The 17,060-nt window shown below is 37.1% G+C and overlaps 1 protein-coding gene across 6 annotated transcripts in view; it reads left to right on the forward strand.

Annotated features, from left to right (window-relative positions):
• Positions 1–16,755, forward strand: part of LOC109858516 (potassium voltage-gated channel protein Shaker) — a 92,294-nt gene extending 75,539 nt beyond the window's left edge. For 4 of the 6 annotated variants that reach the window (XM_020435851.1, XM_020435854.1, XM_020435853.1 and 1 more), the window contains 7 exons: positions 5,000–5,123; positions 6,662–6,927; positions 7,307–7,950; positions 9,596–9,725; positions 15,427–15,617; positions 15,742–15,906; positions 16,006–16,755. In XM_020435851.1, coding sequence (XP_020291440.1) covers positions 5,000–5,123; positions 6,662–6,927; positions 7,307–7,950; positions 9,596–9,725; positions 15,427–15,617; positions 15,742–15,899 — 1,513 coding nt within the window. In that variant the 3' untranslated portion in view covers positions 15,900–15,906; positions 16,006–16,755. Of the gene's footprint in view, positions 1–4,999; positions 5,124–6,661; positions 6,928–7,306; positions 7,951–9,405; positions 9,536–9,595; positions 9,726–15,426; positions 15,618–15,741; positions 15,907–16,005 lie in introns of all 6 variants that reach the window. The other 2 variants (XM_020435852.1, XM_020435855.1) reach the window with 1 other exon arrangement.
• Positions 16,756–17,060: the final 305 nt, after the last annotated feature.

Consider the following 17,060-nt stretch of genomic DNA (forward strand, 5'->3'; position numbering starts at 1 on the left):
ATGGGTAACACCGTTAGCGCGCGAAGCGCACTGGGCTGTCTTACGCGCGTAAGACAGCCCGATGCATGCTTATTCGCGGATCTTTGTTAATTAAAATTTCAGTAACTATTGCGAATCTAGCAAAATGGTATAGGACTTTGTGACTCAGTTTTATTCCTTCTACCTGCCTACGAGAGATGTTAAACCAATTCTGGGACACCCTGTATATTGTACAATATTTATTTAGATATGTATGTAATTTATATACATATATATTGTGTACAATACATATTTAGATATGTAATTTACATACAGTCAAACCTTGATAATTCGAATCTCAAGGGAAGAGCTAAAATCTTCGAGTTGTAGAGGTTTCGATTTATCGAAGGTTTGTTTTCTTTCCGCAGAGCAGAAGGGAATGAAAAAAAATTTCCGTCCTATAGAGGAGTTTTCGAGTTATCGAGGTTTGAGTGTATATATATAATTTAGAGATATATTTAGTCAATACTGATATCTCTTGTCAGATTTATTCCGTAAAGTAAAAAAAATATCTTGCATTGCTCGATTTGTTTATCTTTTGCGCGCAAAGCTTTTTTTTTTACATACACACGTACGCACGTAACATAGGCTCGTTTATGCGCATGCAAGGAATATATGCGCCTCTCGCGTGGGCGTCCGGCGTCACGTGCGTGCATAACACGAGGGCGTTCGCACTTTTGCGCTTGCATCGCAATACAAAACAATATCGCGATATTAACGGAAGAATCCATGTCTTTTGTCTGAATTTTTTAATGTCTACATACCCAACTTTCTCTACCGGCTTCGAAAACGTGAGTTCGAATTGTAACCGAAATAGCTGCAAAAATATTGGACTTTTAAACATGTAAAACTACATCACACACTCTTCGAATCTCACACTTCGTGACTTACTCACAATTGTTTTTTTTTTCCTATTGATATATTCGCATCTTTATGTCTTTATGTAACTTTATAAAAATCGTCGAAAGCCGTCGCATCGCGCTCCGCAGTGGCCTCTCTATTATTCGCTGAAGCACTCGATGCAGCGAAAAAATGTAGACGACGCATTAAGGAGCGGAAAGTAGCACGACGAGATGGCCCGAGCTTCTTGAGGAAGCTCTGAATTAATGACGAAGTCACAGGGCTGTAACTAGGGGCGTGAATATAAACCTCGACAAATATGTAGGTTTGTTTCACTACACTTTTTTTTTTTTGCATTGACGTATTCATAATATAAAATAAACATCGACAGTTTTTCTCTTTTCTCTTTTATATTTCTTTGGGTTTAGATATTACAATTTTCCCCGACAAAATATTGACGCACCAATTAACTTAAATAAAAGTGATAATTTTTTTTAGAGCAACATAGTCTTCAATATTTACAGACGAGAAGATCGATTATTTACTTGGATATAGAAATATGTTTTTTCTTTGTTTATATTATATATTTATTCACTTTTTTCTACCGTAGATTCCACATTTCGAAAAGAAAAAGGATCTGTCTAGTAGGAAAATTGTTTCATTGAACCCAAGGAAGTAATAAAAAAAAAAAAAAAAAAAAAAAAAAAAAAAAAAAAAACAATGTTAGGGCTCTGAATTTCGAGTTTATCCTTTTCTTAAAGGATCAAGGTGTTTTCTCCCCTTGAAGGTTCATGCGCAGTCAGCTTCTTCTTCGTCTTCCTCGTCGGCAATCTCTTCTTTTAATATGGGTCAGCCTGATTATGCTGAGACACGAATGGTCGCATAAAAATAGGAAGAGCGATACTTCATGTAGCCGAAGTGTTGCAGATAAGAAGGAATGAGGGATATAAGAGTTCACCAAATATTTAGAGCTCCTGATTTCGCCGTCTTTTGACGGGAAAAGAAACTGCGGCACTAGAGGGTAATAGCCATATACATGATATAAATTAGGTAGTTTTGTTACGAATTTTGAAAGGCAGATTTTGACGAATAGCATTTTGTTAGATAGGAGTCATGCGTTATATTATAATTGTTTTACGTTACACAATCTAGTAGTCAGATTTAAAACTGCTTTTTTCAGAACACATTTTCTTCATTGATATTTGAACAATGTAGATACTAACAATCATCAACAAAACATTTATGCGACGTTAGAGAGAGCTATATATATATGTGTGTGTATATATATATATATACACGCACATATAATATTTTATTGGCTACGTCTGATAATGAGTACGCATCAATATCAGCGCGCGATAACAGCAGATTATAGGAATCGATACTCGTGTCTCTTATTTTTGCAACATCAAATTGTTTTCCGATTTTTCTCTTCGTTCTAAGCCTTTTTTTTATATATATATTTTCCGGGAGCACTCGGATAGCGCTATATAAAATTGGTTCTCAGTCGAGGGTAATCACTAGACCAGATTCACATTACCAATTAGAGGGCGACACCTTTCAAGCTTCTCTTCTCTGATGGGAAGCATCTGCCTCTAATAGGTATCAGACCTTACATTACTCGGCTTTAATAGGTATCGGTAGTTTAAACTCGTTATCTCTGCTTTCAGACAAATTTGTTCTCGAAAAAACGAAGAAAACTTATCAAATTCGGTAAATTTGACAAGTTGTTGACGCGTGTCAAAATTTGAAAGTAAAAATTTCAGAACACTGATAAATTTTTCGAAAATTACGATTATTTAGGAGAAATGTGTGAGATGTGCAAAATAAGTAGACAAATTAAAAAATATGTATCTGGTTGTGAACATCGATGATTTTAATATATTATATTAGTTTTAATATCCGGAGAACATGTGTGTGCGATAAAATAAAATTGAAATTTATGGAAAAATCTATTTTATATATATAATATTTGATTAATTCTGTACACGTGGACATTTTGTGTAACGATTTGATATTTATTGTAATTATTGTGGGTGGAACAATTTATGTGCATAATGGCCTACGCAGTTTTTATGCTTGACTGTCAAAATGTCAAACTACGGGGCGTATATCACACATAATCTACTTTAATTGAGATCTATCAAAACATTAAGTTTTTCGAGTCATAACGTAGGTTTGGTTTCACTTCCTGTAAACAATACATTTACGCGCACGAAGAGAACGCAACAAATTGCTGTCGTTAATAATTTTTAATAGCCAGCAGTTACACTTTGTACGGAAACGTTTATCGTTTTAAATATCACTCTTGTTTTTTAACACAAATTATCACTGTAATATACACGACTAATGACTTTTTGGTTGTGACTAAATACCACGCAATAGAAATAAAATAATCGTCAAAATTTAGATAACATACAATATGTTAATGTTTATAATATCTTTTACAAATAATTTCTATAAGATCTTACGTGAATATATATTACACATTGTAAATGAACATATTCGCAAGAATATTCGTCGCGCACGTGAAGTTCTTTTCTGCGGTAGCACGTGCCATCGTCGGCAGCGATCGTCGCGTAGGACCGCGCGTAGCTATTTCCGCAAGACGTCGCGCTATTTCCATCATCGGCGACTCCGCGAGAGAGTGCACGGACTTCAAAATTGATATTTGTCCTCGTCGTATTTCCCATTGACGTCCCAAAATAAATCGCCGATCGACGTAATACTCCGCCATATATATCGACTGGATGTATCCTCGCTTCTAAATCGGGTGATTTGTAAAGTAACACTGAGAGTAAAGCGTGGGTAATCTTCAGCTTCTCTCTCCGAGCGGCCTCTCTCTCGATGATCGATCCGATAAACACATTTTTCTCGCTCCTCGAGACGAAAATGTATGCGCGTCGTATTTTCGATAGAATATTGAAGTATTTTCGCGCGCATGTCTCATTACTTGTGTGACTGAAGATATTAGCATAATATTAGCTAACGAGTTTCCAAGCACGGAATCACCGCAAGAGAACAGTGCTCATTCGGCCGAGTAAATTTTTACGAGGTGAAAGCTCTTTCGAAAAGGCTCGTTCGAGCGAGGTGACCTCTGAAGGGATGGCCACACATTCTCTCTGTTCATCCCCAAAAGACTGCCACTTAAGCGTCTACGTGTGTCTTCTGATTATAATATTACGTGATTACATGATATTTCGTTGATTACTCGTGCAACTAATCGAGAGACAGAGAGAAAATGTTTATTTATATATCTTTGATGTTTTTTTTTTGAATGCTGGAAGAAGTGCAGACGTTAAATTTACTTCACTTGTCTGTATATACATGTATGTGCACGAGCTAAAATTGTTTTTGGAGGATACTGTTATTTTTAGTCGCTTGATGACTTCGAAGATCGCGAATTTTTAACTTCGTCATTTAAATACTTATCGATCGTTTGATAAGTATTTAATACGCTTCGGCAGTGTGCTTAATGTAATCTTCAAGTGTCATTTAGCCAAAATTGTATGTTTTCAATCTTTGACCATCGTCGAAAGCGACTGGCATCCATCAACATTCTCATAAATATATATACCAGTATATATAAGTAGCAGTTCCATTAAAGACTATTTAATATTAAGTAGAACATTATACTGTAGCGTATATGTAGACATAGATATGCATCGTGTGTCTATTTCTATTTGGTCAGTAGCATATATCAAAGTTCTAGTAGCTTGGTAGACGCGTAAGCCACGTGTCCATCTGATAGTTTTGTTGATAAGTCGATGGATCATTTTCCAGTAAAACCAAAGAAGTTTATTTACCTATTATAGAAATACAGACAACCCCCCATTAAGAATTTATTATAGTATATCTCGGGCAAAAATTTTTATTATTAGCAAGTTGTAATATAATATAAACATAGAAATTCTATCGTCACTAGTCACGGCCTTGAGATAATTCTGTACATATTGTATAAAATTTATTAGGCTATCTTTTTTTATTAGGCCAGTACATACATATGTAAATGTCTTTGTTTCAAAAGTCGATGGAATCTCTTTTTCTTTGATTTTTATATTATTCGCATATCAATCAATTTTATGTTTATTTTGTGTTTTCGCTGGAAAATTATTAACGACGAAAACTTTGATCATTGCAGATCGCTGCCGAAACTCAGCAGCCAGGACGAGGATGGGACGAATCCCCACACCCAATACACAGGCGTCACACACTTCGAGCCCATACCGCACGATCATGACTTTTGCGAGAGGGTCGTCATCAACGTAAGTGTGAAAATGTTAAAAAAACAAACAAATATAACACAAATAATCTCACAAATAATCTCATATCGTATTTTTTATTAAAAACAAAAAAAAATATTTATCCTTGGTTTACGTCAATTTTAAAAATTGAATAAGTTTTTAGAGAGTATATTAAACAGTTTTGGCTCACTTTATGATACTTTTGGCGCCTTGATGATTTGTGAAATGAAAACTTCTCGCCAAAAAAGTTTCGTCTTTACGGAACCTTGGCGCCGCAGATCCTTAATCTCGCAAAGTCTCGGGTATAAATCGTACATTCGACATTTTTCAGGACGAAAGCAGAAAATATCTCTATATATATATCTCAAATGTAAATTTAATTCATAAAAATGTTTTTGCACATTGATTTTATTTAAGATTTTATGTTTTTAAGTCATTTATGATTCAAATGTTTTTTTTTTTTATTACTACAAAATAAATGACCGCGAGTCACGTGTGTTGTCACGCACATATCTTTCTTTGTTCAATCCGATTCGGATGTATTTGTATGCACTCTTCTTTTGACGAGTTGAGATTATCTCAAGACATGAAGTGACCTACAGACCGTGTTTTGGCGGCCATCCAAGTTCGTCTTGGAATTGAGGGCGATATAGCGCCAAGGTCGTATTGTGTGAACGGAATTATCTGTCCTCGTGGATGACACGACTGCATTGCGCCAATTACAGCAATCGGTTCAATCGATTTTGTTCTTGTTTTTTTTTCCCTTCCTTCCTGCCTTGGCAATACGCTCAAAAACTCGACGGAGGTCAAAGTACGCTACTCAAGCGTACGTGGGTGGAGCGTGTGCGAATGTGGATCGTAGAATCAATATGTAACGTGCGCATATTCCGCTCGAGATTTGACGTGCTTTTCACTTTCAATTTGCAGTTAAAAGTTACATTTAAATGTACAAGAGAAAGTAATTTCGTACGATTTGTTTCAATATTAGATGACTTCAGAGGTCATTCGGACATTTTTAATTTTTTTTTATAAAGGTTTTAATTTATAATATATATTATTATAATATGTATTATATATATATATATATATATATATATTATTTGTTGGTATTGAGCTGGAATTTTCGTTGTTAATTTTGTATGTATTGATTTTTTAACGAATAGTTTGGATTTTGGTAAAATACTCAGAACGTCAAATCGATTTTTTGTTAAAATGCTGAAAATCTAAAATTGTCAAATTATTCAACGTAAGTTAATAAATAACAAGCTGCTCTTGAAATCCTGATGATGAAGTAAGCTGAAATGTTCACGAAACGTCGGTATAAAAATAATATTAACGCGGTTTAAATCCGAAAAACATCTTCGAATGTTAATAAGTTAATAAAATTAGATAAGTGGTCGATGTGATAATCTCCGATAATACGTTACTCTTTTTGTGACGAGCGGCCCTGTAACCACTCGTACTCCCCTCCTCTTTCCTGGTCACAATTAGCCGCTTGAGCGACGCGCCCCGCCCAGTGCGGCGCCACCGTACCAATAATCGATTGCTGCGATCGACAGGTGAGCGGGCTACGGTTTGAGACACAGCTGCGTACACTGAACCAATTTCCGGACACGCTGCTCGGCGATCCGTCACGGCGGCTCCGATATTTCGATCCGCTGCGCAACGAATACTTCTTCGATCGGAATCGACCTTCCTTCGATGCCATACTATATTACTATCAGAGCGGCGGCCGCCTACGCCGTCCGGTCAATGTCCCGCTCGATGTCTTCTCTGAGGAGATCAAGTTCTACGAGTTGGGCGAACTGGCTACCAACAAGTTCAGGTACGAGGCCAGCTGTCCAGTTCTCAACTCATCAACTCTCGATGATACCGTCCCTAATACCATGTGATCCAAGTTAACGTAAATGTCGTGTTTGCGATTTCGCAAATCCTTGAGTCCAAGAAGTCTTCAAAAGCACGGTTCTTAATATCTTTGTATCTAATAGTCTTTGGACTACAAACTTGATACAAAGTAGTTAATGTCCTTTCGATCTTAGTTTAAATTGCACTTGTCCAACTCTTGCTCTCGACAAAACCACAGCTCTCAAAGACACACACTCCCGATCCTATAAACATTCTGTATCATACATGAGATACAAATATAGAAATAGAAAAGATAAGGGAAGTCGCAACATTAACAAACCACTGACCGACTGAAACAGGGAGGACGAAGGCTTTATCAAGGAGGAGGAGAAGCCGCTGCCGTCGCACGAGTTTCAGAGGAAGGTCTGGTTGTTGTTCGAGTACCCGGAAAGCTCGCAAGGCGCCCGGGTGGTCGCTATAATCTCCGTGTTCGTGATCCTTCTGTCGATCGTAATCTTCTGCTTGGAGACGCTGCCCGAGTTCAAGCATTACAAAGTCTTCAACACGACGACGAACGGCACGAAGATCGAGGAGGACGAAGTGCCGGACATCACAGACCCGTTCTTCCTAATAGAGACTATTTGTATCATCTGGTTCACGTTCGAATTAACAGTGCGCTTCCTCGCCTGCCCAAACAAATTCAACTTCTTCCGTGACGTAATGAACATCATCGACATCATCGCGATCATTCCGTACTTCATCACCCTCGCCACGGTGGTGGCCGAGGAGGAGGACACGCTGAACCTACCTAAAGCGCCGGTAAGCCCGCAGGACAAGAGCACGAATCAAGCGATGTCCCTGGCGATACTCAGGGTAATCAGACTGGTCAGAGTGTTCCGGATATTCAAGTTATCCAGGCACAGTAAAGGCCTTCAGATCCTTGGGCGGACCCTCAAAGCCTCCATGAGGGAACTCGGGCTACTCATCTTTTTCCTTTTTATCGGTAAGTTCGATGACGTGTCCTTTGTAAGGATTAGCGATAAGAAGAAAATTTATATCTTCTATACATGTATGGTTAATAATTTATGTAAGGAAAATATATTGACAACAAAAAGATAACAAGAGAGAGAGTGAGATAAACGACAAAGCAAAAATAAATCAAATTGCGTTTAAAAGTCGAAAAAATTGAAGAGAATTTACATAATGAGAAACAAAAATTTTATTTTATTATTTAAAAGACTTTTTTATTTCCATATAGAAATGAACGAATGTAATATGAAATTTTTTATATGCAACGAAGAATGTGGTCGGATGAAAACTTAAGTGAAAAAATATTCGCTCAATAAGCTACACGATTTATTTTATTATTTGAAAAACTTTTTTATTTCCATATAGAAATGAACGAATGTAATATGAAATTTTTTATATGCAACAAAGAATGTGGTCGGATGAAAACCTAAGTGAAAAAATATTGGCTCAATAAGCTACATTAATCAATATTAAAAAATAAACAATTGGCAAGATTGTTTTCGCAAAAACTTGCATTTAAATCAACAATTTCCCATATGTTTTCTCCCTCTCCGATCTCGGAATACTCGGAAAACGTCGTCTATAAAGGTCACTTCTTGATATAATTACTTCGGCTCATCATTACTCTTTAAAAGAAACGAGATTTATAACATTGTTCATTTATTATCATGGGATAAAAGTCTCGAATACCAAGATCTTTGTTGATCTTTTACAAACAATAGAAAGAAACGAATAAAAAGGATATGGGTGTAAAAAAGCAGGAAAAAAAATGTAGAACAGCTTTAAAGAACAGCTTTAACAGAACAACTTTATCTGTTTATCTTTTTATAGATTTTTCTTTAGAAAATAAGTCACGCTGTACAATAGAATATTTATCAAGATTTCAGCAAGATCTGATACTTTTTTGTTTGTTTGTTAAATTTTATGAAATTTTACAAAGTCAGTGTGTGAAAACAATCTTGCGAATTGTTCTTATAAATAAAATTCCACTGTACAAATTCGCTTAAAAGCGCACTTTAACTTTCTTAATTTCTCTCAGAAATAAGGTCTCTGACTAGTCTTTCTCTCATGTGGAAAGGTTTCAACTATTGAATACTGCATGCCAACTGTTCCATATCGATAGGATATAAAACGTACAACTTTAAAAGTCTTCTTTCTTTGCTACTAAATAATAAGCTGCAGATTCTCATCCAAGGTATATCTGGTGTGGACCAGTTGAGACACGATCGACCATTCACTTGGATCAATATAGCGATCCCGATTGATCCTGGAGATTGACACGTTACTGTTGGGCGTTTCCAGATGTGATCAGAAAATCACGATCCTACAATAGTCGGATTTTACATCCGCAGCGGCCGATATACACGATGCGTGTGGACGATGACGTACCACCATCTTGACCCGTACCTTCCTCTTGTGTGCGTTGCAGGTGTGGTGCTGTTCTCGTCGGCAGTCTATTTCGCGGAAGCCGGCACGCAGGACAGCTTCTTCAAATCGATACCGGACGCGTTCTGGTGGGCGGTGGTCACGATGACGACCGTGGGCTACGGCGACATGAGGTACAGAGTCACCGGGGGCGTTAAACCCACTGAACCGGTGTTTTCTTCCTTGCATTGCAGGTGTGGTGCTATTCTCGTCGGCGGTATACTTCGCGGAGGCCGGCTCCGAGAATTCGTTCTTCAAGTCCATTCCGGACGCATTCTGGTGGGCCGTTGTCACGATGACGACCGTGGGCTATGGTGACATGACGTATGATGTACTCACTTTCACTTAAGACTCTAGTTAATGCCCGCAAAACAACGATGATCTTTTCGGGTCGTCGAAAATAAAAGAGAAAAACATAGAAAGAAAGAGAGATCTAACGAACACACGCAGCCTCTCCCCTCAAGCCTTTAATCATTCGCATGACACTTCTTCAAGTTTGCAACAACATTTTTCTTTAACTTAAAATCTGAGTTAAAATATCGTTAAAAGATAAATTTCGATTGCGAACCTGTGAAAGAGAAAAAATTCTTTCATATTGCCAATGTCAAGAAATCGGCAATCAAAAACCGATCGAGATAAACTTGTTGTTGCAATCATACGTTTTTCCTTCCTATGTTCTTCCAATTGGCACGCGTTGCTCGAAAAGCACGCTTTAATTATTCCACACAAAAGTAAGAAATCTTATGTTACCAGTATTTTCATCTCATTCACAACTTCGAATACCGTAAGCAAGTATATTTCAATTGTTTTGCCACTTCATTTTCCAATTACGCGCAAATTACAATTTACTTGTTTTCTCAGCACTCTAATAAACACAGACTGTTCCACTTCACTATACATTACTCTTTAAAATATTTTTGTCTATTAACATTTTCTTATGTTTTACTATTATCTGTTTTATCGGGTCATTAAATGTGAAACTTGACAAATACACACATACACACACATATTTGTATATGTATACATATACTCATTTATCGAGTTTCATACTTAATACCCTAATATTAAAATGACAAACAGGGACTTATACCGATATGCAAAATACCGGTATTTTACCGATATTTTTGGGTAATACTATGAAAACCCTTATGCAAACCGAAATGCAGAAATACCGGTATGACGTCATACCGGTATACGATAATACCGCGATATATTTACTCATATTTACCTATATTTATCGATAATTTTTCGAGCACATTAAGCGATTGATATTATATTAAGAAACTAACAGAAGACGATTTTTACAATTTATATATAAAAATTTGTCCAATACGACGAAAAAATAATCCGGAGAAAAGCAAATTTTGTACACGAGTATTTCCAGTATATGATTCATCGTGCAACAAATCATTATGTTTAATTAATGATTGTAGACATGAAGTTATACTGTAAGTAGTTTTAAATATATTTATATATATACTAGACGTCGATTATTTTTTAAATAAAATATATCTTTAGGAAAATCATGCTACAAATCTATTGGCACATGTATCTTCGACTCATTCGCATGAATTTACATTAGTCATGCTACGTAATAAAAGAAAGCATGAAGAAATAGCTGCTTCAATTGGTTTATAAAAAAAAACGTCTTTATATTTTGTCGGTCTATAAGTCTAATAAGCGGTAGGAAGATTAATTATGCAACAAAAATTGCTTTAATTAACCTATCTATATAATTTTTAAGAATACCATTAGTAGAAATACCGAAATAATACCGGTATTTTATTACGGTTTTCGGTAATGTATCGGTTTCGGTACTATAACGGTAACGGTAACACTCAATTTCGGTACTATATCGGTTTTGATATACAATCTCTATAGTATAATACCGGTATTGAAATCATACCGGTAATAAGTCCCTGATGACAAATGACCCGAAATGCGTGTCTGGTTTAAGCAAACTAGTTTGTCGAACGAGACAGAAGAAAATAATCATTTTTTCTATCGAAAGATGATTGATTCCGAATTCTCAAAATTTCACATTTTCAACATAACACTCTATGTATACATACGCTATTACTGAATTTCCCGAAACTATTGCATAGCGACTTATGCACCACTTTATGCACAAACGTACGAATGTATAAAATTAGCGCCACTTGGGGATCGTAGACAGCGTCAATTCCGGCTCTCTCGTAAAGACTCAGTAGCGTCTTGTAGTAGTCTATTGTTTCTTCTGCGCGTTACGTACTTTGTTGTGGCCACTTGCTAAGTCCTCTCTCTCAAAAAAATTGGAACGTTTGAAAAAAATATTCCTTCAGTATATCCACACACTCGCGATATCACTCTTTCTCAATGGAAATTCACACACAAGAGCCATTAATTTTGCCAAACTTAAATATATCTTTTTACTTTGTTTAATGTGAGTAAGAAAAAGATGACAAAAATATTCCAAGTGTAAAAAAAAGAAAAAAAAATACTTGAGAAGGCTCCGATAAATCGTAAAATGTCTTAACATTTAAATTAACAGTAACAAACACAGAGGCAGCAAATTTGTGTTAAAGCATATCAAATGTCTACGTCCTTCGACGATTGAGTAAAAATCTTTGGATATATTTTCGATTTTTCCCACCGGAGAGAAATCCCCGATATGTTGCGGCTTAGGAGGCTTCTCTCCAGCGCAATTGCCTTGTGTAAATCAATAAGTGTCCTCAGACACGGAACCGCCCCGAGGCAAAGGGAAAAATCACGGAGAGAGATTCAAAGCCACCACACTATACGCTATACTCCGTGTATCGATCGATGCACACCCGCGAAATGTGCGCGGTTCGAAGAGGTGTCCGGCTATTCCACTTCGGATGACCTCCGCGACGCGGTTTGTTGAACTCGTACTATAGATGGTCAATATTGTTTGCAAGACTATGACACTTGCCCTTTACATATTGCCGATTGTCGTTCAGTGAAAGAGAAATTAATAGTTATGTACAGACAGCACCTTGAGCAACGCGTTAGTACTAATTGATAAATAGTGGACTCTCTGTTTTTTTTTTACCTCAATTTTAACAGAAATCAATATATTTTGTACTAAGTAGAAAAAATAAAATTTGTGTTTATTTTTTTACATAATATTCTACAAACAGTTCGCATTTGTTGGATTATTACAATTTAACTTTTTTTTTTGTATTTATCTCTCATCGATGCGCACACTCGTCACATGATAAATTTGTTGTTAACAAGGAGAAGGGATAATAGTGAAATAAAACATATTTAAAAAAATTAAATTGAGACAAAAAACAATAAGATTGTTTTCTTGTAATTTCTAACATTTATTTTGATATTGAACATAAAAAATGTCATGGTCAGCGACCACTAATATGATATAATCTTTTTGTTTGCTTCATCGATCAATGCATAACATAATTTGTCGGCTCAAGCATAACATAATTTGTGTGAAAGTTTTCGGAACAACGAGTGTGACATTTAAGGGGAAACCTGGAGTAAAAGCGATTACCTCCGATGATTCTCTGAACAAAATCCAATAGATGACCATAAACTTCATCTTCGCGTTCTTTCCTTTACCTTTACTTGCTTCGCCACCATTATTAGAAAATGGTATTACCTCATCATATCAAAATGAACAATCTTCTTGCCGTCATACCACTATGTTATCAGTACTGTTAACAGATAGAAATATTTCCACCACGTGTTCCACCATTTTTAACCCAATAAATTCCACTCTATTTAATTAATGACTTATATTAATTTTTGAATCTATTCACGCTACTTGTAGTCACATTTTCAAATTCAATCCACACTTCACGAACCTCTTCCTACATTCCTCAACATCATTATCCCGCTGCTTCTTGCGTGTGGTCTCTAAAAAAAGATCTCCCGAGATTTGATCTTGCAAGATTTGTTGACGAAAAAGGATCAATGCATGCGTGTCCTTTGCCTGATGATTGTCCAGCATGTGAGTGCTCAGACTTTTATCATTATAATAATCATAATTATTATTGAAAACGTTTTGCTCGATTCCATTTTTTCTCATGATTATGTTATATCACCATTATTATGATCACCATTGGTCATGGATCACAAAGGCCCATAATAACAAAGACGATTTGAAGAAATGATATCTTTTTTCTAACTTATATAACGTATGTGTGTGTATCTCGATCACTTTAATAGCTACGTTCACTTTAACCGAGACGAGTGCCGCGCTTATGTAAACGTAAAGTTATCTGTCCATCTCCACGAACTTGCTCTATCGGTGCTTAAATATCAACGAAAAGTTCACGTCTATTCGCTTCGTAATTGGCCGATAACAACAGCGAATTTGACCTTTTAAATCTGTGTTTCCAATGATCTTTTTTTTTTTTTTTTATATATATAGCGCTTTTATATACATTCAGCAATTATATACAAAACATTTTGCTGTTTTTTCGCTCAACAATTAAAAAAAAAATAAGTGTCATATTGTAAACGTTTCGTTTGCGAATTTGTTTTAAATCGAGTATTAAGTCGTGTTGCTCGACACTAAAAAGTTCTTAATAAATTCACAAAGATTGTTTTTTATATTTGCGCACTCGAGTACTGTATAATAAAAAAAAAGTAAAGTATTCGTAAATATTTGACTTAATAAAAAAAAAATTCGTATGATGGGCAAGAGCTTCCGTTGAGCTTACGACACGCACTCGTAATCTAATTGGCGCTTATGTGATAAATGCCAAGAGTGGAGAAAAAAATGCTTGACCGAATTTACTAGCAAATATTACGTAGAAAGTGAAAATTAAAAAAAGAAGGAAAGAAATGTTTAGAAACATATACTTAGTACCTTCCAAAAAAATACTATAACTTAATATTTACACTGTTTATAGAAAAATTTTATTTTTTAATTCTTACAATTTATTATCAGTTTCTTTTTTTGGTTGCTATATACCTATTAACAAACTTTTTCCAATATCGTAAACAATTAATACAATTTTTGCGACGCATTAAAATTTGTCGGTTGTTTCTGAAATATCGAGCTATTTTATACTCAGCTTGGTGTATATACTACTATTTTAGCGTCGTAATTTCTTGTATCTCCTCCGGTGCGCAAAGAAGTAATTATTCTCTGACACATTTCGCGAACGCCTGCAAAAGAGAAGAACGTTCGTCTTGCTCTTCTCTTGAAAACTTGAAGCGTCGATTCGGTCAAGTATCTGGCTCCGCTGTGTGCATTCTCGACATATCGAATTGTTCCGGCCTCACAGCAACGAGGCGTAACCGAGTTCAGCCGAATACAAATCGACCGATCAGGGTCAGTGTGTAAATTTCTAACGGGGTTAAAAACGAGGCACATGTTGTTGACGCATTGTTTTCAGTAAGCGCAGTAACGTTTCTTTTTTCTTTTTCCAACATTTATCAGAGAGTTTTTTATTACGACATATTACGAAAAAGATAAATTTTCAGACCTTTATTCCCCTAGTTTTAGACTAGAGTGTCCGCTTTATACTAGAATCCGCGTTACGCTACACCTACATACGGTCGTATAAGAACGTTATAGAGTTAATCGTGTGGCGTTGGCTGAATGGAAAAACCAGGAACGTATAAAGAGGCTTATTGAGACACGCATCGGGGAAAAGCCGTTTCTCGATGTAACGTGTCTACGAACGAAGAGAAGCGTATCGACTAGGAACGTAGCTGAACATATTGGTGTGGCACGATATGTCACGTCCACCTCATTTAGCATTCTGCCAACGCACGCGGACGATCATTATTACATATGTATATATACATATATATATATGTATATATATATATATATAAGTGTGTGTATATATATATATATGTACACACACACAAATACATAAGAGCCTCCAGTACCGCATAAAGTAGCGTCACATTTGACACTGCAGACTCACACAAGGTAGAAACACCACACCTAGCACCAAGTTGAAGTTTATTCCCAAGTTTGCTCGGCAGCACGGGGAGGCGGTTTAGATTGTCATCTAATGCAAGATTTTTCTTGATGCTGTTGCAGGCCCGTGGGAGTCTGGGGGAAGATCGTGGGTTCGTTGTGCGCGATTGCCGGTGTCCTTACGATCGCTCTGCCTGTCCCTGTTATCGTCTCCAATTTCAATTACTTCTATCATCGTGAGACTGACCAGGAGGAGATGCAGTCGCAAAATTTTAATCACGTGACCAGCTGTCCTTATCTTCCTGGCACTTTAGGTACACCGCTGCTCGCGCGCGTTCTCAATCAATTGTTCAATCGCGATTAGATTAAAACTCAGTACTGCGTTTCAGAGTGAATAGAATTCTTAAAAAGAAACATAATGTATTCCGCGCACTTTAGGTATGAAGAAGATATCGATGTCGGAGTCCTCGTCGGATATAATGGAACTGGAAGAGGGCACCTTGTTCACTCAAGAGATCACCAAAAAGTCAAATTGCAACCCTCGTCACAATAATAATATCAATCCAGCCTGTATGAGCATCGAGACTGACGTCTGACTACTAGGTGAATATTACTGATATCAATATACAACTTTTTTTTTGATACTAGTTGTCACGATCGTGTATTCTTATTTCTTTGTTTCTTCCCCGAAATGAATTCTAGTGAAGGAGACGGTGGCAGCGTGGTGGCCATTGCTGGGCCAGTTGTTAAAGAGCAACTACAGTTCCCTGCGGTGCCTGACGTAGGCCTCCTTCATACGTCGTTATAGTCGTAGTGGCTGGTGCCAGCGTCGCTCGCCAGCCAGTCCAGCCAGGTCCATCAGTACGAGGGGCGTTCGGGTCAAGAATCGAAGAAAGATTTGCGGAGAGCGCAATTTCTCTGAAAAGCCGAACACAAGCGCTTCTTCCATCCGTGATATCGAAAAAAAAAAAAAAAAACGTAAAAGAGATGAGAGGTGGACCGAAAGTGTACGAAGCACGAGAGAGGGGGAAATGGATTCATTTCGCTCTCGGGACATCGTCACATTTTTCGCCGTCTCCTCAGAGAGACTCACGCCCCGCGTAAGGACCCACGTGCGAACGAAGGGGACGGGATTATTCCTCGCTCGCGTGTGTGTGCGCGCACGCGCGCGCGCGTTCGGCCCGAATCCCCCACACCACCGACTCCAGTGTTCAAAACAAAAAATTAAAAAATAAAAAAATAAAGCTATAACAAAAAATGATATCGTAAAAAAAAATCGCGGCGTCTCCGAGTATAAGCGTCGTCGAGTGCCCCTTATCCTGTCTCTGCGGGCTCCTCCGGCTTCCGAATATCGAACGAGCAAAGCGGGAAGATGAGAGCCGGTAGATGACGGAAAATGCGGGGAAATTGTACCAGATAATACTATATTTAATTATTATCGATACAATTAATCGAATACCGTATATGTAGGACGAGGGTAAGTTAAAATATGTTTTTTTTTTTGTACGAATAATACGTGAGTGTGGATGAAAACACTTGGAAGACGCTGCTTGCGGAAGAAGCGGGAAAGGGAGAAACGGCGAAGAAGCTCGCGAAAAAAAATAGCATCAAGGACGAAGGAAAAGAGAACGTTCACAGATCCGGAAAAAAAAGAAAGACAGAGAGGGAGAGAGAGACAATGATCGTATCGTGCGGCGGAAAGACTGTTCCGTTTCTTTTTTGATCTTTTTTTCATAAAGGATACCAAGTAAGCCGAT

This window comes from Pseudomyrmex gracilis, unplaced genomic scaffold, assembly GCF_002006095.1.
Source record: "Pseudomyrmex gracilis isolate BER0280 unplaced genomic scaffold, ASM200609v1 scaffold_209, whole genome shotgun sequence".
Classification (NCBI taxonomy): Eukaryota; Metazoa; Arthropoda; class Insecta; order Hymenoptera; family Formicidae; genus Pseudomyrmex; species Pseudomyrmex gracilis.